We start from the raw sequence: 21,695 nt of genomic DNA, 5'->3' as shown, positions 1-21,695 counted from the left end.
ATGTGTACAAAGGAGCATTCAATCCCACGTGCCTTCAGCTGCAGTCCAAGGGGTACTGCCATCAAGACGCCTTGTTTCCACCTCCGTGACAAGAACCAGCCCTGGCTCTGCAACTCTTTTGCCACCTGGTAGATTCTCTCTCTCTCTCTCCCCCCCACCTGATAGGAATCATGTTTTATAAAACCTTCTTGAAGCTATAATAGACAAGAGCTTTTTAAATTATTCAGATTTCTGTTTGCTACTTTCCCCTTCAGTGGGTCCCTATTGAGCCCCTGCCTCGCTTCTTTAGCAGACGTGCCTGCTTTGCGTTGCAGAGAGTCCAGAGCCCCATGGAGAAGGAGAGAGCCTCTCAACACGGTTCCTGTCAACAATCCGAGCTGCATAATAATAAGAATAATAATTTTATTTTTTATACTTGTCCGTCTGGCTGGGCTTCCCCAGCCACTCTGGTATCGGGGTTGTCTTTCCCCCTGCAGGATGCTAGCCATCCTTTTACAGAGTGGTTTTTTATTGCTAAGGCTGGGTGGGCACAGAGGGAACTAGAAACTTGATTGTACTGGGGAGAAAACACATGGAATCATTTTCCCTCTTCCTCCATGGCCAACATGGCAGATAAGGTGTGTAATGCTTCATCTCACACCTTGTTCATGTTAAAATTTTAAGATTTTTAAGGGCACAATGCTAGAACACAGCTTCCAGCACAAATTGATTTTGCATGTATAATACCTGAGATGTATCACAGTTAAGTTTCTGGCATCTCCTTTTAAAGGCCCCGTTTCCCTTCAAAGTGAGTGAAGTCAACCTGTGTGGTTGCTCCTGTGAAGAATGGATGTCTTGAAAGCATGTACTGTGCAGGGATAGAACAAGAAGCTACCATTCTGCACAACCTCATTTGGAAGCGTAGTATTGAAAGGGCAGCAAAGCATCGTGAATTTAGAACATTTGGGTTTCATAACAGGTGTGAAACGAGCCAATACTATACATCTCTATCACAACATACATTTGAGATTTTCATGCCTTCATATAAAGACTGAGGATGCGTAGCCTTGCATGGCAGCAAAAAGTAGGTAACATTGTTAGAATTTCTTTATCAGTTTGCAGATGAATGTGGCAAAGATGCACATTGGATGGACTGCACTTTAATTTTGTTCCCATAACTTGGTAGATCCTGTTCGTGTTTAAGGTAGTTGATTAAAAAATGCCTAAGTAGAGGGACTGAAATGACTTTTAGCTATTGTTTTTCAGCTATTTCTTTTCAGACTTTGTTTTTCAAACCATGAATTGAGCTATTAGCAAAAGTAATGCATGTACTGCAATTGTTCTTTCAATCTTCCATACTTTCTAATACTGATTTATTCACTGCTATCACACTTCCTTGTGTAAGAGATCAAAGTTTCCAACTGGATATCTATTATACCTAATGACCATTCCAATCATCATGTGTTATCACTTTAGTTACCACAGAAAAGAACGCAAAAGCTGAGAACCGTTTATGAAGAAGTTTACAAATAGTAATGGAGCAGCATCTGTAAATGTAATAGACCTCATCTATAAAATTATTATATTGTATAAACCTTCCTTACATAATTTACTAGCAGCCTTGTACCTGGAACCACTCAGGATTCTAAGAAACCAAAAATCAGTGCAGTTTTGAAAGGTTCAGTTCACCATCTTGATTCAAAACGGCACCCAATTCTATCCAAACTGTCTTGCCCTCTGCTGGATGAAGAACTCTTATTCAGATTACAGTTCCTGCCAAAAACCTGAACACTCAAATCAGTATGGTACATAAGCAAGGCAAGAGGTTAACGCAGCAGGCGAAAATGTTCCTTCAATGGTTGGCACACCTAGAGTCCCTGCTGTTAAGGACAGGGGTGGGCATGGCTTTAGCATGGTAAACGGCACATATCTTTGGACGGGGAAACACCTGGTGGGCTGGACCTGAGCCTTGTGTTCACAGCAGCACTGGCAGACTGGAGGAGACAGCTCTGGCTTGGCGTCAGGCTTGGCACCTGGTGCCTCCCTGTAGGCAAGGCTGGCCAGTAGGAATGGGAGGTAGTGGCTACTCCAGCAGCGCAGAAGCCAGTTCCGAGGAAGCTGGTTTGGGCTGGCTAGAGGACTGCCCCCTGAGTCCTCCTTTGGGATTTGGTTCTCCTACCGCAACATCTCCCCCATAGAACGTCTAGCTAGTGGGGTCTGGATGAAACCAGTCTCCCAACCCCTGGGATTGTTGGCCTCTAACTCTTTGAGCCCCGAACCTTCAGCCTGATCCAAGCAGCCCCTCCAAGACGTCTCCTTGGAACTTATGGCACAGTGAAAACCTACTCAACCATATTCAATACACAATTGAACATTTAATAGTAAAAGTTAGCTACCTGCTTTGAGAATCTGGAGGAAAACCTTTATGCAGAGCTTCTTGAAATGAGCAATGAAAAATGGTTATAGAAAGTCTGGAACAGCATAGAAGGTTTACCAGCCCACATTTGCTGTTCATCTGCAAGTTTTAAGCAAAACATTCAAACTGCTAAATACCACTCAAAAGTACTCACATCCTCTTTTTTCCTTAGTGGTTGGATGGAATAACAACCCTTTTGCCTTGAATATTAGTTTTTAAAAGGTTGAACAGAAATTTAAATAAATAACATAATTAAAAACAGCCGTTTTAATATCCTCCCAAGTCGTCATTCAGACATCTTATTAGAGCCTCCATCTCCTTAGTGTGCAGCAGTGAGTTCTGCAGGCTTAGGTTGGATGGTCAAGAAATAGAAGCAAAACAATGGCCAGGAGGCCTGATCTTTATTGCTGCAACAAGACTTCAAACTACAACATGGAAGAAGCAGAGAGAAGCCCCAAACAATGGGTGCTCCTCTTTTTCAAAGTTTCCCTAGATTACCCATAACAACTTGTTAGAAAAGTCATATATATGTCATAAGCATGTCATAAAATAGGAGTGGCATCCAGGCTGAAAACTGATGCCATGTCAATCAGAAATACTCAACATTCCTGTTACAGTGGTACCTCGGGTTATGAACTTGATTCGTTCTGGAGGTCCGTTCTTAACCCGAAACTGTACTTAACCTGAGGTGTGCTTTTGCTAATGGGGCCTCCCACTACCAGTGCACTGCTGCCACACAATTTCCATTCTCACACTGGGGGAAAGTTCTCAACCCGAGGTACTACTTCTGGGTTAGTGGAGTTTGTAACCCAAAGTGCTTGTGACCCAAAGTGTTTGTAACCCGAGGTACCACTGTACTTGTTAAGACAAAGGAAAATATTCACGATCTCCTACTCCCCATGTCGAGTCAAATAACCCCCTTTGCCTTGACCAGTACTCCAATACACTGAGGCTGAGTGGACATTGTTTTCTGAATGGTTTTGAGTCTGGCACTCCAGAGACAGGATGCTGAGATGCAGTGTGGTTGTTGAGTATGTGACCACACACTTCAGGGATTATGGCCGACCTAGGCCTCATCTTCAGCCCCTCCTCTGATAGACATCTTTCCCCTTAGTAAAACAACGTTGGAATGATGAAAATCCACCACAGGAGGGATTTTATATGAATTTCTAAAGATTCCTACTAAAAAGAGACTAAAACTCAAACTGGATACCGAATAGCAAAGTTCGTCCGCACTTTCCCTGGCGCTGGGCAAGGTTCCTCCAAACCTCAGCTGAGCTTGCCTGGACAGCTGCAGTACCTGCGTAGTCCTTGTTAGGGGGCGCTGTTTCATAACCTTTCTACTACTGTGCCTCTGATTGGGTGAGGAACCAGGTCGCTGTCAGAATTAATGGCTGCTGGTTGGTCAATTATTTTGTGAATGAAGAAAATGAGAAGACAAAGGGATATGTCGTGTGGCCCTTATCCATGGGCGTGAAGAGAGAAACAAAAACAAAGAACTGTTGGAGTTATTTCTCTGGTTACAAGTGGAATGTGGGAAAGGGGAGAGAAACAAGTGTGTATCATCTACAAATTGGTGATACTGCCCTCCTGCCCATTAAAAAAAAACTCTCAAACAGAGCAGAGCACAAATTGCCCCTCCATTCAGAGGATGATTTCAGTTAATTTCTTCAGCGGGAAGAGAGATTCTCCAGCAGTTTTTCCTTGGTGGGATTCACCATTAGTGGCAAAGCAGCACCTCTTCTTCCCCCTCCTCCCCTTAAAATTTCCCTGTCTCTACAAGAAAGAAGAACAGCAACTGTATGGCCGCATCTTGGCTCCCATTTTGCAACCCCCACAAAGTCGCAGATATTTCTAGGACATTTGGGGAGAGTAGCTTCCTTTTTCTAGTGGTGGGGGTGAAAAAAATCTATTTGCTCAGGAAAACACCTTACAAAAAAGCTCATCTCTACTCTCAGGGGCTTCCCGTCAAAAGACATGGGAGACAGAATGGGAAGCTTGCAGTATCCCATGGGAAAGAACTGGCACGGCCTCTTGACACCTACCTGAAAAGAGTGACTACTGTTGATAGAATGTCTCCCACGAGGCACTTCAGAAGGGTACAGTGGTTGCTGGTATCAGATGCCAGAGTAATATTCAGGACGATGTACATCCCTGCCTTGCTCTCTCCTGAGCAAAGTCATTGCCCACAACTAAGGCAAAGCTAAAGTGACGTGGGTGATACTGTGGTCTAAACCACTGAGCCTCTTGGGCTCACTGATCGGAAGGTCGGCGGTTCAAATCCCTGCGACGGGGTGAGCTCCCCTTGCTCGGTCTCTGCTCCTGCCAACCTAGCAGTTCGAAAGCACATCAAAGTGCAAGTAGATAAATAGGTACCACTGCAGGAGGAAGGTAAACGGCGTTTCTGTGCGCTGCTCTGGTTTCGCCAGAAGCGGCTTAGTCATGCTGGACACGTGAACTGGAAAAACTGCAGACAAATGTCAGCTTCCTTGGGTAGTAAAGTGAGATGAGCGCTGCAACCCCAGAGTCGTTCGCGATTGGACTTAACTGTCAGGGGTCCTTTACCTTTAAGGCAAAGCTAGGTCTGAAATCAGACCGAAATGAGCTTAAATAAATATGTAGTCTGCTCAGAGGTGTAGCATGGGGGGTGGGTTCCTGGGCCAATTGCCCTGAGCACAAAATTTTTAGGGGTCCGGCTCTGCAGCTGCGGCCCTGAGCCGAGGTACTCCACACCCTGCCCACCTGCCTCACCGGAGTGGCACACTGAGCAGTAGTTGGGAGAGGACAGGCCCTGGCATCCCTTGGCTGCACAGCGTCCCCAGCTGGCAGGAGAGGCAGGCGGGCGGTGAGACTTGCAGCGGTGGAGGTGCTCCAGCTGAGGAGGTGTGCACATATGTCTCACTGCTGCTCAGCAGCTCCGTCTGGCGTCGGTGGCAGTGCCACAAGCCAGCGCTACTTAGAGGGCGCCATGCTTTCCTTGCCTAGGTGTGCTGGCTACCCACGCTACCCCACTGACTGCTCCTTCCTATTTTATGGTGGTTCGTCTTGAGTTCTGAGTTGGGAACAGCTTTTCCTTCAGTGCATCCCACAGAACAGCTGTAACTGTAGACAGCTCCAGGCGAGTCACACAGCTCCTTTGTCCCTCGTTTTTGCCAGTGATTTTGACTGAGCCACCTTAACAGGAGATTGTGTGACTGGCATAACCAAAGCCTCTGTGGGTAAGAATGAGTCAGGGGTAGTGTCAGTGGTGCTGGGCCTCCAACCCTTGCTCCCCCCCCCCAAAAAAAAAAATATTGAGCTTTTAAACTATCCTGTTCAGTTTAAAACCTAAGTGGGTCTCACACAGTTTAATATAAAATGTTAGGGGAGTAATCAGCCCACAGTTACTAAAGATATGTACTCAAGAGGACTAATATCAAATAAACCCATGAATCCAAAATCTTGCACTGGGGGTTCACCAGAACAAACAACTGCAATCTACTGAGATTCCCACACATAGAAAATTACCACGCTAGAACCTGTCTTTCGAGAATACTAGCTTGCAGGGATTTGTCTTATTTTTTTGCATGGAGGTACATTAAGTCATTGGACCACCATTTGTGCTCTGAAGGGGGGCAGACTACGCAAATGTCCACCATCTCTTTAAGGACGAGGCTTGAAGCTACTAGGGAGGCCAGCTCCGAAGAGACTGCAATCTACTCACAGAGTTAAAAACTGGCAGTGATCTACCCCCTTTTCAGGGGTTCAGGTAAAAGTTGTTGAGCTTTTTTAGGGAGGAGGAAAGCCCTGTTTTGGGGGGCTGCAGGGCAAAGATGTTTAGGTTTTTTAGGGGGCCAAAGTTGTTGAGCTTCTTTGGGGGGAGCCAGTGATCTACCACAGATGTCCAGTGATCTGCTGGATCCGCTGGACATGTCTGGAAGTAAGTGAGATTTAGAGCCAGTAAGGTGCACATCTCCCAGGGTGTTTTTTTATTATTATAGAGGTGCAAGATATGAATGCAGTACATATGCAGGCTGGTTTTTTCATCTCAAATATAGTTATCACTTTTTAATTCTCTCATTGGACCCACACTTGTGTTTCACAGCTACGCTTTGAACAGCGCAGAGCTTCACCCATTTAATATTGAGGAAAATGGTGGAACACCACTGACTACAAAAATGCCTGGAAGACCCCACCACCACCACCACCTCCATCACCACCACCACTCCAACTATGGGGCACTGGCTCCTCCTGACAACAAGGACAGTGTGGCTGGCAGGCAAAGCCCCAACAGTAAGTCTGTTCAACTAACTCCATCTCGGCATTATGAGGGGATGCAGTGGAAGGCTGAACTGTCTAACCTGAGATTGCAGTGAGACAAGCAGGAAGGGACAATAAGCACCAAAAGCTGGTGGGGCTTGTGCCTTTGGTCACAGACATCATAGGAAGATCATTTTGTATATTTTTATATAGCAAATTTAACTGCACTGGAAATACCTTTGTGAGGGAAGCTATACATTAACTAGTTTGGATTTCACTGAAGCTTTGCGCAGGGCCTTGCCTTTAAAGAAAGTAGAGCTTATGAAAATGTGGGTTGCAGTAAAATCTGGCTGCTTCTCTTAGCGCGTAGCCCCACTCCCCATGAAGAAGTGTATAAAAGCTTCTCCAGAGCCAAGTAACACTCGTAAATGACTCATTGGTACCCCTCAAAAATTTTCAGTGCACGTTTTCTTCTTAATGGATCTGGAAATAGGTTTTTGAAATGTGGGAACTGTCACTCCAGATTGATTTGATTGACTGAATCAGTCAAAGGGGTGGGCTAATGGGAGGTTCAAGAGCTCGATTCATATTTACTGGCTCAAGATCCTGGCTTTACAGTGTTCTGTTGTAAAAACGTTAGTACCCATCACATTAGCCTGTCATAATAGCCCAGGCCAGTACCTTATTATTTGTAGCAATACAGACTGGAACTGTACACAGAGTTCCAAATGCTTGGGGTTCTGCTCACAAATTGTGAGAACAGAGGACTGGACTAGATTGGCCTTTGCCCTGGTCCATCAAGGCTCTTCAGAAGTTCTTGTGCAACCTCAACATAGATTAAAGGCATTGTGATACTTGCCCTTTTATTTGCACTTTACTTCCAATCTCTTTCTGAATACCTCCTCAGTTTAATATATTCTTAATGGACATTGTCATTTTCAAAATACATTGGATAGGCATAGTTACAGGTAGGTAGCCGTGTTGGTCTGTCATAGTCGAAACAAAATAAAAAAATTCATTCCAGTAGCACCTTAGAGACTAACTAAGTTGGTTATTGGTATGAGCTTTCATGTGCATCACATACATGCACACGGAAGCTCATCTAGAAATATGGAAAACCTGGATATTCCACAAAAACTTGAAAAATGGGAGTAAACCATGAGGTGGGGGGGTATGTTTATTTTTGTTTTCTTCATTTTCAGGCTATTACTGAATTGCAGTTAAATCCTTGAAGGCAAAATTTAAAGTGCAATATTTTCATATGGATATGAAGTCGTTCTTTGTATGCTTAGATGCTTATTTGGCTGTTTTAAAGGATTTACTATATGGATAGAGTTTTTGTAGGGTTCATGAGTTCTCTGCATTTTATTTTTCATCTATTGTAAATTAAATTGTATGTTAATACAAGTTTTCTAAAAATTAAAGAAGTCGGAATGGTTGCAATTTCAATGTGACTGTACAAAAGTGTTTCAGGGAGGAAGCATTCATTGCCTAGTCTACTCCAGCATTGGACCTGGGTGTCGAATTAACAACAGGGGGGAGGGGAGAATGGGGGACAAACTGAAACCTCCATGGTGCTGTTTATAGGGATTACGTCAGGGGTGGCAACCTTTTTCAGCCGTGGGCCGGTCCACCGTCCCTCAGACCATGTGGTGGGTCGGACTTTATTTTTTTTTGGGGGGGGGGGGAAATGAAAGAATTCCTATGCCCCACAAATAACCCAGAGATGCATTTTAAATAAAAGCACACATTCTACTCATGTAGATACACGCTGATTCCCGGAGAGTCCGCAGGCTGGATTGAGAAGGTGATTGGGCCGCATCCGGCCCACGGATTACGTCATATCTCGCAATAGGCTTACTTTAAGGGCAGCCTGCCATGAGGCAGAGTTAAGCAACTGCCTTGGGTGGCAGAATCCCATGGGGTGGTGTGTCCCACCCATCCCTATTGCTGGGTTTGTGTGGTAGCAGTGGTGAGATCTTGCGCAAGTGCCATGAGATCTTTCTGGAAACCTCTGCAGTAGCAGAACCCCAGGAAGTGAGCCTGTTGCGGAGGGGCCTTTCTGTTTTGCCCATTGCTCCAAAGTGGTGCTGGGCAGGGCGGGGATTGTTTAGTACAAAACACCTGAACTAGCCCACTGTGCTTTAAGAATTAAACAGTAAAACTTATTCAACTCTGTAATGTAGATTTGCCCAGAAAGAGGGCGGTCCTAGATACAGTACCATTGTCTGGGTCCTAGTACCACTGACTGCCACAGACCCCAGGACCAGGAGATGAATCCTCTGGTTATATTCCCCAGTCCCAGGAACAGCAATAATGGCCCTGGCTAGGTTGGCAACAGATGCCGTTCTGAAAGGGAACAAGAGGTGAACTTTAGAAACCATCTACCAAAAGAACACATGGAAATCTGTATAGTGGTTTTCCTTGCAGGATTTTTGTACTTTGCTTTCAGGCTGTTTTCTTTCCTCATTTTGGACATCCAGGAGTATCCCGGCATTATGAGGATGCTTCTCCCCGTTTAAAGAAGATGGAGGTGGAGACTGCGAAAGTACTAGGTCCTTGGTCAGCTCTGCACATCAGCGCAAACAAGGTACATTTCAGGAAGACATGCCTGGGAACTCTTTGCTTAGCAAAATGACAGTGATTTGAATGCACAGGGTGTCGAAGGATGGACTAGAGGCAGAGACCAGGGGATGGATCTGTAAAGCTTCTTTGTGTGCATGTGCGCACTGCATAGAACCCCGGGCACCTTTATCTCTCACTGAAATGTCACTCCCAAGTTTAGCACTATATTCCCCACCCCAGGGAAGAAATTGCAGCCATTCATTTATGTGGGAGGAAGCAAAAAGGTTTATTCAATACTATCCAAATAGGAAGCTAGCCCCTCCCCCCCCAGGGAACGAAAGCTGCATACGCACCACACATTCAGAACACATTGTATTCCGCAAAGAAGCCTGGGAATTGTTTACTCCTCTCAGAGCTACAATTTCCAGCACCCTTAACAAACTTAATATTCAGTTCAACTTATTTACAATCTGTAGTCTAAGTTCATTTTGTTTTGATTTTATGCTTTATTGGTTGTATCATTGAAAAACAAACAATGTACAGTTCCCAGGAATCTTGGGTCTCTCTCTGTGTGTTAAATGTATTTTACAGTAAATGTATGGTGTGAAGACAGCCCTGGTCCCTAGAAGATTTGCTTAATCTCAGATGCATTCCAGATTTCAAGGCATTTGCTATTCCTATGGAATTCAATGGCAACCTTTGAAATCTGAGCCTGCCCATCTCTCTTGTGACCGGACTCTTCTTCAGCCAGAGCCCACCAGAGCTCAGCTCTGGCCCCTCTCAGGGGGGTGCCACTGCCATTCAAAGAGAGTCAGGGAGATGTTTGTGGTCAACTCTGGCACCTCTTTTTATAGAAAAATAGTGCTGCTTGTGATAAAGAGAGATAATAATTGGAATTGGCTGTTATTATATGCATATAAGAGGAAACACCCAGTATTATCAAAAACACAGTTGAAGAGGGGTGAAGTCTCTTGGGAAGCTGTTATGGGGTCTCTATGTTTGGAAAAATGTGATAGGCATTTTCTATCTGTATAGATTAGCTAGATGGGCACTAGTGGGAATCTGTTAGGAGAAGTGCAACCAGCCCTGGGAGGGCACTGAAGGCACCATAGAATCATAGAATCATAGAGTTGGAAGAGACCACAAGGGCCATCGAGTCCAACCCCCTGCCAAGCAGGAAACACCATCAGAGCACTCCTGACATATGGTTGTCAAGCCTCTGCTTAAAGACCTCCAAAGAAGGAGACTCCACCACACTCCTTGGCAGCAAATTCCACTGTCAAACAGCTCTTACTGTCAGGAGGTTCTTCCTAATGTTTAGGTGGAATCTTCTTTCTTGTAGTTTGGATCCATTGCTCCGTGTCTGCTTCTCTGGAGCAGCAGAAAACAACCTTTCTCCCTCTTCTATGTGACATCCTTTTATATATTTGAACATGGCTATCATATCACCCCTTAACCTCCTCTTCTCCAGGCTAAACATGCCCCGCTCCCTTAGCCGTTCCTCATAAGGCATCGTTTCCAGGCCTTTGATCATTTTGGTTGCCCTCCTCTGGACACGTTCCAGTTTGTCAGTGTCCTTCTTGAACTGTGGTGCCCAGAACTGGACACAGTACTCCAGGTGAGGTCTGACCAGAGAGGTGGGCGGTGGCTGCTGCTGCTTAAAAAAAAAAAGAAAGGCAGCAAGGAGCAGAAAAATTAATACATTTTTCTTGCACTACCAGAAACACTGAAGAGGTGTAAAAGGAGCCCTCACTCCCCAATTGGCAGCTGGAGCTGTCAGTCAGGCACACAGTTAGCTTCCCTGCTCCTCTGTCTGTCTCTCTGTGTGGCATTTCGTGTTTATGGAGAGCTTGGGAAACTTACAGAAATGCTTCCCAGTAAGGAAAAAACACCTTAGAAGCCGTCTACTCCCTCGGTTGCAATGCTTCAGAGCTAGGGTTGCCATACATCTGAGAAATCCTGGACATGTCCTCTTTTGGGGGGGGGGGCAACAAGTCCATCCGGGGGGATTTTTACATCTTAAAGGAAATGTCCAGGTTTGGGGGTTTTAAAATTTTATTTATTTATTTATTTATGGCTCGGGCACAGGCGGCTTGGGCTCAGGCGGTTTGGGTTGGGGCTGCTCTGCATGCCCTGGCCACTGCCAGCCTGAGCCAAGGAAAGAGGCATGTGGGCACAGTGGCAGCAGCCTGTATGCCCACGTGCCTCTTTCCCTGGCTTGGACTGTCCTCTTTTTTGCTCTTCAAGGTCTGGCAACCCAATTCAGAGCCATCCTGCCACTTTGGGTTCCAAGGTGAATCCACATCCCTGATTTGTAATCCTCCACACTCTGCAACTGAAGTTAATATTTGTTTTGTATTTCACATAATTAATCATTTTCCAGTTTTAAGAATTGATCTTTTAAAACCATTTTTTATTCTATAATTCAATTCAAATCAAATAGAATCTCCCTTGTTTGGAGTCTTAAACCTATCCCCCTGAAATGAGATGATATGCTTATAGACTTAAATGCATGTTTAAGAATAAAGTACAATGCTGGCTTCTGTAACAGGTTCCACCCCCCACCTCCACCCCCCGTCTAGCAGTCCTGCTCAAGTTATTTCTCCTCGCTACAGCTGGTCTCATCTTGTGGGAATGAAGAAATATTCAGAAGAACTCTCTGTCAAGCACGGCCATCTTAAGGCTCTTGATTAAATGCCACTATCTCCCGGCGGGGTGCGCTCCCGCTGCTCGGTCCCAGCGCCTGCCAACCTAGCAGTTCGAAAGCACCTCCGGGTGCAAGTAGATAAATAGGGACCGCTTACCAGCGGGAAGGTAAACGGCGTTTCCGTGTGCGGCTCTGGCTTGCCAGAGCAGCGATGTCACGCTGGCCACGTGACCCGGAAGTGTCTCCGGACAGCGCTGGCCCCTGGCCTCTTAAGTGAGATGGGCGCACAACCCCAGAGTCTGTCAAGACTGGCCCGTACGGGCAGGGGTACCTTTACCTTTACCTTTACCTTTATCTCCCTTGGGCTGCAGTTCACATCGGGGTGTTGACAGCCTCTGAGAAAATGAAGCACCACAAGTGATATTAAAGAAGCCTGTTACTCTTCTTGACACCACAGAGATAATATTTAATCTCCAAGGTGAAGAGAAATATCCCAAACAGGAATACGAGTATCTTTTCCCTTAGTTCTTTATCCCCTCTATCTTCAGGTATGAATATTACTGGTGGCAATCTGAGAAGAGGTGTAGAAAGCCCTCTTCCAGTGGAACTTGGTACCAGGTTCCACATAGTCCAGGCTCCAGTCCCCATTTAATCATTCCTGCCTTTCCTCTTTCTGGCTCTAACAGCATCCAATTGCAAGGATGTTGCTGAACTGCTCTTAACCACAATGACTTAGTTTATGTCTTTATTTTTAAGATGACATGCCACTTTCCTATCCTAAGAGGTTTCCAAACATCCACAGAGAAGAATTTATATAGTACACGTACTACCACCAAAGGCTTAATTTTCTTAGTGTTGGTCCTTTTCTAAAAGCCTTTCTGCAAGATCTGGAACTGGTGGAGTCCACGTGGGAGGATGTTGTATTGGGGAAGGCTAATTCCACTAGGCATTCTCGGTGCTTTTTCTGGGGGGCGCAGGAGTACGCATACCCCTAAACATTTTGTGAGTCTGAGTTTGGCCTCATTGAGGGGCAGTATTTCAATATGAGTAGGGAAATGAGAGTACCCCTAAACTTTTTTTTAGGAAAAATGCACTGGGCATTCTAGAATGTATCCAGAACTCATGCTGTTTGGGGCTTTAAAATAGGTCAAGGGGGACTTTGACTCAGTCTAAAACAGATATATTTCATAGAATCATAGAACAGTAGAGTTGGAAGGGACGACCAGGGTCATCTAGCCCAACCCTTTGCCATGCAGGAATCTTTTGCCCAGCCTGAGGCTCAAACCCGCAAGCCTGATTAAGAGTCCCCTGTTCTACCCACTGAACTATCCAGTGCCAGCCCTGCCTTTAGACAGAAAGGGAGGAGTGACTGGCTGCTTCAGGTGGCAAATGCTGGGTAAGGACTGTGCCCAAGCCTCCTGAACACAAATTTCTCTTGGAGAATAGATCTGCTACCCTGTTGCTCTTTATAAAGCACACAGATTTTATAATGCACACACACAGAGGTGGTGGAGGCCTGTTTTTCAGGGTGCTATAGCAACTCTACTGCTGAATAATCACTGGGAATCAAATCATTGACCTCATGGTTATTTTGCATTAATAATAATAATAAAAAATAGATTTCAAGATGAGATAAACCAAAATAAAAACACGCACAGTAATATTATTCTGATGGTTCTTCTCTATCAAATAGTTTTCATTAAGGATCATGAAAGATAAGGTGTGCAGAGGTGACTTAGTCCGAACCATATAAACTGAGTTCATAGCCGTCAAACAGGCATAGGCAGACTCCAGCCCTCCAGATGTTTGGAACTACGATTCCCATCATCCCTAGCTAACAGGACCAGTGGTCAGGGATGATGGGAATTGTAGTCCCAAACATCTGGAGGGCTGGAGTTTGCCTATGCCTGCCGTAGAAGCATGACTAATCTGAAGCAATGCTATGAGTCTACAGCAAAGGGCATCTCCCTTCACCATGAAAAACATGGACCAAAGCCTTTGATGGGACATATAATGCGAATAAGCTAGACAAAACAGCCCGTGGCTTGCTTTGAACGTTTTGGCTGTGCCAAAAGGAGTCATTGCCCCTTCAGCATTTCTCAACACCTCTTGTGAAAATTATCACTTATTTATTCAAATTGCCCTCATCTGCTTTCAGTGATATCATCCTTCATGAAGCGATATTTGGTTGGCGGTGTTGACTCACATGATTTCATCTACTGATATCTGGTGACAGTGCCACGTTAGACATGGTACCGTGATGGCCTTATTGCTTTCGGATCCCTTTTGGGGGAAGGAGCACCAATGTGACAAAATTCAGGAAGGAGGAGCCAGCTATTCTATCTTAAGGAAAGGACTGTGACGGTAGGCAGAGCATTGGAATAGGGACAGTTAGACGGTCCAAAGGCAAGGGCTGAGGCAGAGTGGAGTATTGGTGCAGTCATAGTTAGAAAGAGCAGCTGAGGAGAAAATCTGTGTTGAGCAACAGAGAGGAACATGTGCCCCCCACTATGCTGTTAGATTCCAAGTCCCATCAGCCCCAGCCAGCATGGCCAATGGTTAGGGATGGGGTGGGGACTGCCACAGAGTCCAAAGAGCAGGGACAGAACCATCTCCAAGAAGAGGAGTCATCAGATTCATCTTTGAGGAGTCGGGACATAATCGTACCTGACTCAGAAAAATTATCATGCCACTCTGGAAAAACTCATACTTGTCAGATTATCAAAAAAAGAAGATACAGCAACAGTGTATGTTGCTAAGTATTACAGCAGAGTGAAATATTATCTGTGGTTTGGGGAATTCACAGTGTAGATGGTGAATGTAATATTACATTTATTCCTGGATGAATCCCTGTAAGCAAGAGTCCAACACTTTTGTTCCCCACACATTACTTCAGTATTTTGAGGTTACATAAATTGGTTTATCCCTAATTGAACATGGAGCTGCTGTGGGATGTTTTATGATATTTGAAGGTAACCGGTCTTCTCTAAAGGCTGGATGCAGCACTGACCCTCAGGACTAACTGAAATATTCTTCAAATATCTCTTTTTACCCTTGCCTTCCCTGTGTGCTGTCAGGTGCTGTTGCTGACCCTTCTCTCCACTGTGAATTCCCTTTCTCTTACAAAATGTAGATGGTAAATTACTGGGGGGAAATCTAGCTTCATTTTCTTTTCTTTCTTTTTGCTTACATTACTGTACATTTCCATGCTACGTGATGGTGCTATAAAAATAAACAAGTTTTCAGTCATCTTCAGATTAGGAACAGCTCCTCCTCTGTGATAAATGTTTCCTTGAGGTAAAGGTGCACATAATTAAGTTCTGGGGCAAGTGACAACATGAGCCATCACAGATTAATTATCATAGCTATAACTTTCATATTGCCCAATGTCAACTCAGACAAAATATATTAGTAGAGGCAGTTCACACAGTTGAGAGTCAAACAAAGTACATGATGCATTAACTAGTTCTTTGACTGCATCTGTGCACACTCACCAGAACATTCATATTAACAAGCCATTTTTAAAGTTATCAATTCACAACACTGGAAAAAGGCATGTTGTTAGCTGATTGATAATGCAATCCTATATGCATCTATTAGGAAATTAAATCCATTGAATTCAATGGGTTTACTCCCAGGTAAAGGAGTACTGGATTGTGGCCTAACATCATACCCATGTAAAGCTGTATCTATCACTAAAAAACTGTGTTGTTCGCCAGGTCTTTCCTTCTTCAGGCAAAGATTGGTGTTCATATGGACACTAAGGCTACAACATTGTACAGATGATGGCAGCTGTTCAGCCTCACCCAAGTCAGCAGATTAAGTTTCTTAAGACATTTTAGTGGGCAGTGGTATCCTGCTTGCAGATCAATATGTCTGATAGAAAATTTGCTTGCAAGAGCAGGATAATGGAAAAATTGACTAATTAAAAGGATAGGCCTTCCTCTTGACATTTTCTCCACTGACTAAATATTATGATCTACCTTACATAGATGGTGGACCTAGCAAAACCAATTAGAAACAAGGGTATGTGCTCAGTTTTTAAGCATTCAGTGTAATTTCTCTCTGCACAGCATCCTCCAGTGCACACACTGAAAAGTGTAATAGCAAGTTTGCTAATATACTCCATTGCTAATCACTCACAGGGATGGAGCTCAACCACCTCTGTCAGCTCAGAAAGGGAGGTTGCTGGGCAGTAAGTTATGGGGTACACCCAACAGAATTCTCCACCTGTCCCTATTATTATTACCACCATTATTATATATTTAGAATCATAGAATCACAGAGTTGGAAGAGACCACAAGGGCCATCGAGTCCAACCCCCTGCCAAGCAGGAAACACCATCAGAGCACTCCTGACATATGGTTGTCAAGCCTCTGCTTAAAGACCTCCAAAGAAGGAGACTCCACCACACTCCTGGGCAGCAAATTCCACTGTCAAACAGCTCTTACTGTCAGGAAGTTCTTCCTAATGTTTAGCTGGAATCTTCTTTCTTGTAGTTTGGATCCATTGCTCCGTGTCCGCTTCTCTGGAGCAGCAGAAAACAACCTTTCTCCCTCCTCTATGTGACATCCTTTTATATATTTGAACATGGCTATCATATCACCCCTTAACCTCCTCTTCTCCAGGCTAAACATGCCCAGCTCCCTTAGCCGTTCCTCATAAGGCATCGTTTCCAAGCCTTTGACCATTTTGGTTGCCCTCCTCTGGACACGTTCCAGTTTGTCAGTGTTGTCCTTCTTGAACTGTGGTGCCCAGAACTGGACACAGTACTCCAGGTCAGGTCTGACCAGAGCAGAATACACTATTACTTCCCTTGATCTAGATCAGTGTTTCCCAACCTTGTGCCTCCAGCTGTTTTTGGGCTACAATTCCCATCATCCCTTGCCACTGGTCTTGCTAGTCAGGGATGATGGGAGTTGTAGTTCAAAAACAGCTGGAGGCACAAGGTTGGGAAACACTGATCTAGATGCTATACTCCTATTGATGCAGCCCAGAATTGCATTGGCTTTTTTAGCTGCCGCGTCACACTGTTGGTTCATGTCAAGTTTGTGGTCAACCAAGACTCCTAGATCCTTTTCACATGTACTGCTCTCAAGCCAGGTGTCCCCCATCTTGTATTTGTGCCTCTCATTTTTTTTGCCCAAGTGCAATACTTTACATTTCTCCCTGTTAAAATTCATCTTGTTTGTTTTGGCCCAGTTCTCTAATCTGTCAAGGTCGTTTTGAAGTGTGATCCTGTCCTCTGGGGTGTTAGCCACCCCTCCCAGTTTGGTGTCATCTGCAAATTTGATCAGGATGCCCTTGAGTCCATCATCCAAGTCATTGATAAAGATGTTGAATAAGACCGGGCCCAAGACAGAACCCTGTGGCACCCCACTAGTCACTCTTCTCCAGGATGGAGAGGAACCATTGATGAGCACCCTTTGGGATCGGTCAGTCAGCCAGTTACAAATCCACTGAGTGGTAGCATAGTCAAGACCGCATTTTACCAGCTTCTTTACAAGAATATCATGGGGCACCTTGTCAAATGCCTTGCTGAAATCAAGGTAGGCTACATCCACTGCGTTCCCTTCATCTACCAGGCTTGTAATTCTGTCAAAAAACGAGATCTGGTTAGTCTGACATGACTTATTTTTCAGAAATCCAGGCTGACTATTGGTGATCACAGTATTCCTTTCTAGGTGCTCACAGACTGTTTGCTTAATGATCTGCTCCAGAATCTTCCCTGGTATTGATGACTGACTGGGCGGTAATTATTTGGGTCCTCTCTTTCCCCCTTTTTGAAAATAGGGACAACATTTGCCCTCCTCCAGTCTGCCGGGAATTCGCCTGTTCCCCAGGAATTCTCAAAGATGACTGCCAGTGGTTCTGAGATCACATCTGCCAGTTCTTTTAATACTCTTGGATGCAATTCACCTGGCCCTGGAGACTTGAATACATCTAAACTAGCCAAGTATTCTTGTACTATCTCCTTAGTTATTCTGGGCTGTGTTTCCTCTGCTGAATTATTTGCTCCAAATTTATACCTCCCTTTTTCCCTGACAGGGACTCAAGGCGGCTTACAGAGAAAATGAGAACAGCTAAAACATATAAAAGAAATCATAAAAAAAATTAACAGTCCCCCGCATTGAATGCACCCAAAAGCCTGTTGGAAGAAGGTTTTCACCTGCTAGCAGATGGACAACAAGGAGGGGGCCAGTCTAGCTTCTCTAGGGAGGGAGTTTCAAGGTTGCCTGGGAGGATGGCAGGACCTGAGCTGTGTAGGGCTTTATAGGTTGTAGCCAGCACTTTGGATTGTGCCCAGAAACAGCCATTGGAGTTGTTGTAGCAAGGGAGTTGTCTGCTCCCTATAACCAGCCCCAGTCAACAATCTGGCTGCAGCTCCTTGGGGCAGCTGAAGTTTCCGAGCACTTTTCAAAGGCAGCCCCACATAGAACATGTTACAGTAATCCACAAGAGCCATAAACTATGTAGAAGTGTTGGGATCCAGGTGCTGATTTGATGTGTGGTTGGGTAAGGAAGACAGAATCCCACTATGTCCTGCGCTGGTGCTGTCCTGAGATCTGATTTGAAAACATCTGGAATTGATTCAATCTCAGTGATGCAATCCAGGTTGGCTTCCTCTTCCAAGATGAAATCATGAATAATTGCAGTTTTATTACAGGCAGACTTGGTATTTAGCAACAGCACTGGTTCACCACATGACCTGAGGGCAACCTGGCAGAACTTCTCAGGTTACTGCGGGAAATGGAGAGAGCTGGAAACAGGAGGACGCCTTGAGAGTCTCAATCCTCTTCCCCTTAACTGGCCTGGCCAGTTAGAGTCATAGAATCATAGAGTCATAGAGTTGGAAGAGACCACAAGGGCCATCGAGTCCAACCCCCTGCCAAGCAGGAAACACCATCAGAGCACCTCCACTGTGTCGCCCCCTTTCTGTTATCACTAGAACAAACACACTCCTCTCCTTCCTCCCCATGCCCACCATAAACTTAAACTTTTTCTAAACAAAAAACAGTTTCAATATTTGTTTCATTTATTCAATTGATACCATCTTTAGTAGATCACTGGTTTTTTAATAAAGAAGTTATTAATAAATCTACACAGGTAACTCACAACTGACGTGCATTTAACTTGTGCATATTCAGCTTTACACAGTTCACAATTTAAAAAGTGGGGGGCAGGCATCTGAGAAAAAAGTCTTTGGCAATCCCACCCACCATTGAACCCAAAGTGATTTGACTGTACACGATTTTGGTTTCACATGCTATCCCTAGAATGTAACCCCTACATAAGTTGAGAGTCGCCTGTATCCTCCTAATTTGTTTAGGACAGCACTGTTTATTTCACATAACAGAGGTTGTAGAGTGAAGAGACATCTCTCTCAGATCAGTATGTTTCCTGCTCAGCCGTGTGTCCTCTTGTGTTGATGACAGGGTGAAGATAGCAAAACTTCAGAGAAGAGCCTTCATCCCCCTCCCGTGTCACCTTCCGCAGTACCTGACCACTTTAAATGCAACATCCTGAAGGCTCAGGTGGAAGCGGCTTTTCGTGTGGGTCCTCAGGTGGGTATGCCATGTCTGCCTCCCCTTTAAATGTTCTCTTGTGGCTTACGCACATGTGTATCCATGCTCATGCACTACACATACAGGCCACGCATTCACTGCACATTCAGCACACATACACAGCATACACACTCACTGCATGTACAAACGTTTACATGTAGTCAGGCACTCAGACATACCTTCTCTCTCACACACACATGTGCAAAGGGGTGTGGGTGGGTGTGCATACACAAAACCAGCATTTCCAACCCTACCCACTCCAGCACTGGTGGAGGGGGGCTGAAGAAACTGCCTTTTACTTTGTGTTGGGAGTTCTTTTACTGTAAAGCAAAGTTGTTTCTTTGGAGGCATTTCCAGCCCATGTGGTTAGCCTATACTTTCTGAAGTCATTTAGTGTCTGGATTTATTTTCTTACCTTGGTCCCCATTGCCTGAATTTCTAGCACAAACAATTCCTGCCCAGACACAGATGCCGAGACCAAAAATAAGCAGTTTGTTAGAAATAGTCAACTGTGCCTAAGGACTTAGTCTACCATAGTTACAAATAATTTGGGATGATGCAATTTTCATGACTGCAGTTGCCTAATAATAGCAACATTTACATTGTTTTTCTTTAATAGCAAGGAAAAGAATAGGTGTGCCTTCAAAGATTTGGTCTGTGATTTATTTCATTCTCCCTCTTTCACCTTGGCACAGATTTCAGATGAAAGATAAATCACTTTGGCAAAATATAGGATTAAAACCAATCCAATTATAATAAGGCTGACGCCTATGGGGCAAAGATAGATTTATCCAAAATACCAAGAGAGCTTATATCAGGGAAAGTCCATTTACATATTCTGAGGGGCCACTCTTTTCTGCAAGGTAGAAGTTTATATTGCTTCTCTTCTCAACCCAGGCCCTTTAACTGAATTGGGGGCGGGGGGGGGGGTTGCAACTGCAAGATATAAATTGGGGCAGCTTTTGCAGCTCAGTGCACAGCTTGAGATCAGCTGGAGGTTGATGGTGTTCAGTGAAGAAGGAAAAATATGGTCTCCAAGATATGGTCTCTATTGACTTTCCTCAGGCACAGTGTTGCCTATGCTTGTCTCGAAAGGCCTCAATAGTCCCAGATCTCAATCTCCCAGCTGAAAAGCCTGCCGCTTCCACATTATAGGGAAGTTTGTCTTCTTGATAAAAGGCCTAGAGGAAGAGCCAGTGCTTTTTTTTCTGGAGAGACGCAGGGGGACACATACCCCTAAACATTTTGTGAATCTTTGTACGTTTGTCCATTTGCTGTATTTATTTTTCCCAATTTGAACTATAAAATGGTGATTTTCTTGAGTCAAAATAAGAGTCCCCCTAAACATTTTTTAAGGAAAAAAAGCATTGGGAAGAGCTATTTCTGTTCCCCCTCTTTTTCAGAAACTGGTCTTGTAAAACTACACTATAAAGGGTTTTCTTGAACCCTATTAGAGGTGAACTGTGTCAGTTCTCTGCTCCATAATTGTGGGGAGAGTTAGACATTTTCCCTCTCAGAACAGAGAAGGATATGAGCACTTTAGGTGGAGAATGGGATAGTCTTCTAGATGGGAAGTCCCCCCTCCCTCCGCCAAGGCATTAGAATATCAGGATCAGTATTTCTTCTTACAGAATTGACTCTCTCTCCACCAAGGTTAGTGAGGAGCTTCTAGGGCCAACAGAAGAAAAGTCAGCTAGCTTCTCTAAAGTACCACAGCCAAACAAACAAACAAACAAACAAACAAACAAACAAATAAATACGAATTGCTTCATGAGTTTTCATGAGAATGTTTCCCCCACAGGTGACAGTCCTGTGTTATTTATATTTGAAAGCATTTCTAAGGATAGCAGCAAAGGGCCCCAGTTTGATCTTCTGAATAGCTGTGGTCCAAAATAAATGAATGAATAAACAGAATCTCCATGTATGTATTTATGTGCATATTTATAGGCTTCTCCTGCCCAAAGTCACCCTGTATACAGGCTGTATTCTCGGCAAACAAAATTAATGCAGTAGACTCCTTGAATGCAGATGTGTTTTCTCCCCAAAACGTAGTGGTCAAGATGAAATGAGTGCAGATCTATGGTTGCCGTCATTTGTGATGGATCTGCTTATTACATGATAAGCGAGGAGGGAGGCAGAGCACCTTGCTAAAGACTGATATTTAAAACAAGCACAGCAGCAACTGTCTGAAAGTTGTGTAATGAATTTGCATGATTGTGGTTTTTGTACAAAATCATTGTTTGATCCTAGTTTATTATATCTGTGTTCAAATGTAATGCAAAAC

General features: G+C 44.4%; 1 protein-coding gene across 5 annotated transcripts in view; it reads left to right on the top strand.

Annotated features, from left to right (window-relative positions):
- Nucleotides 1-21,695, top strand: part of EPB41L4B (erythrocyte membrane protein band 4.1 like 4B) — a 138,805-nt gene that overhangs the window by 74,033 nt on the left and 43,077 nt on the right. For 4 of the 5 annotated variants that reach the window (XM_079949450.1, XM_079949451.1, XM_079949452.1 and 1 more), the window contains exons 16-18: nucleotides 6,480-6,667; nucleotides 9,118-9,224; nucleotides 19,283-19,411. In XM_079949450.1, coding sequence (XP_079805576.1) covers nucleotides 6,480-6,667; nucleotides 9,118-9,224; nucleotides 19,283-19,411 — 424 coding nt within the window. The remainder of the gene's footprint in view (nucleotides 1-6,479; nucleotides 6,668-9,117; nucleotides 9,225-19,282; nucleotides 19,412-21,695) is intronic. The other variant, XM_079949454.1, reaches the window with a different exon arrangement.

This window comes from Podarcis cretensis, assembly GCF_951804945.1.
Source record: "Podarcis cretensis genome assembly, chromosome: 13".
Classification (NCBI taxonomy): Eukaryota; Metazoa; Chordata; class Lepidosauria; order Squamata; family Lacertidae; genus Podarcis; species Podarcis cretensis.
Note: the sequence above shows the minus strand (reverse complement) of the source record. Positions and strands in the feature narration are given on the sequence as shown.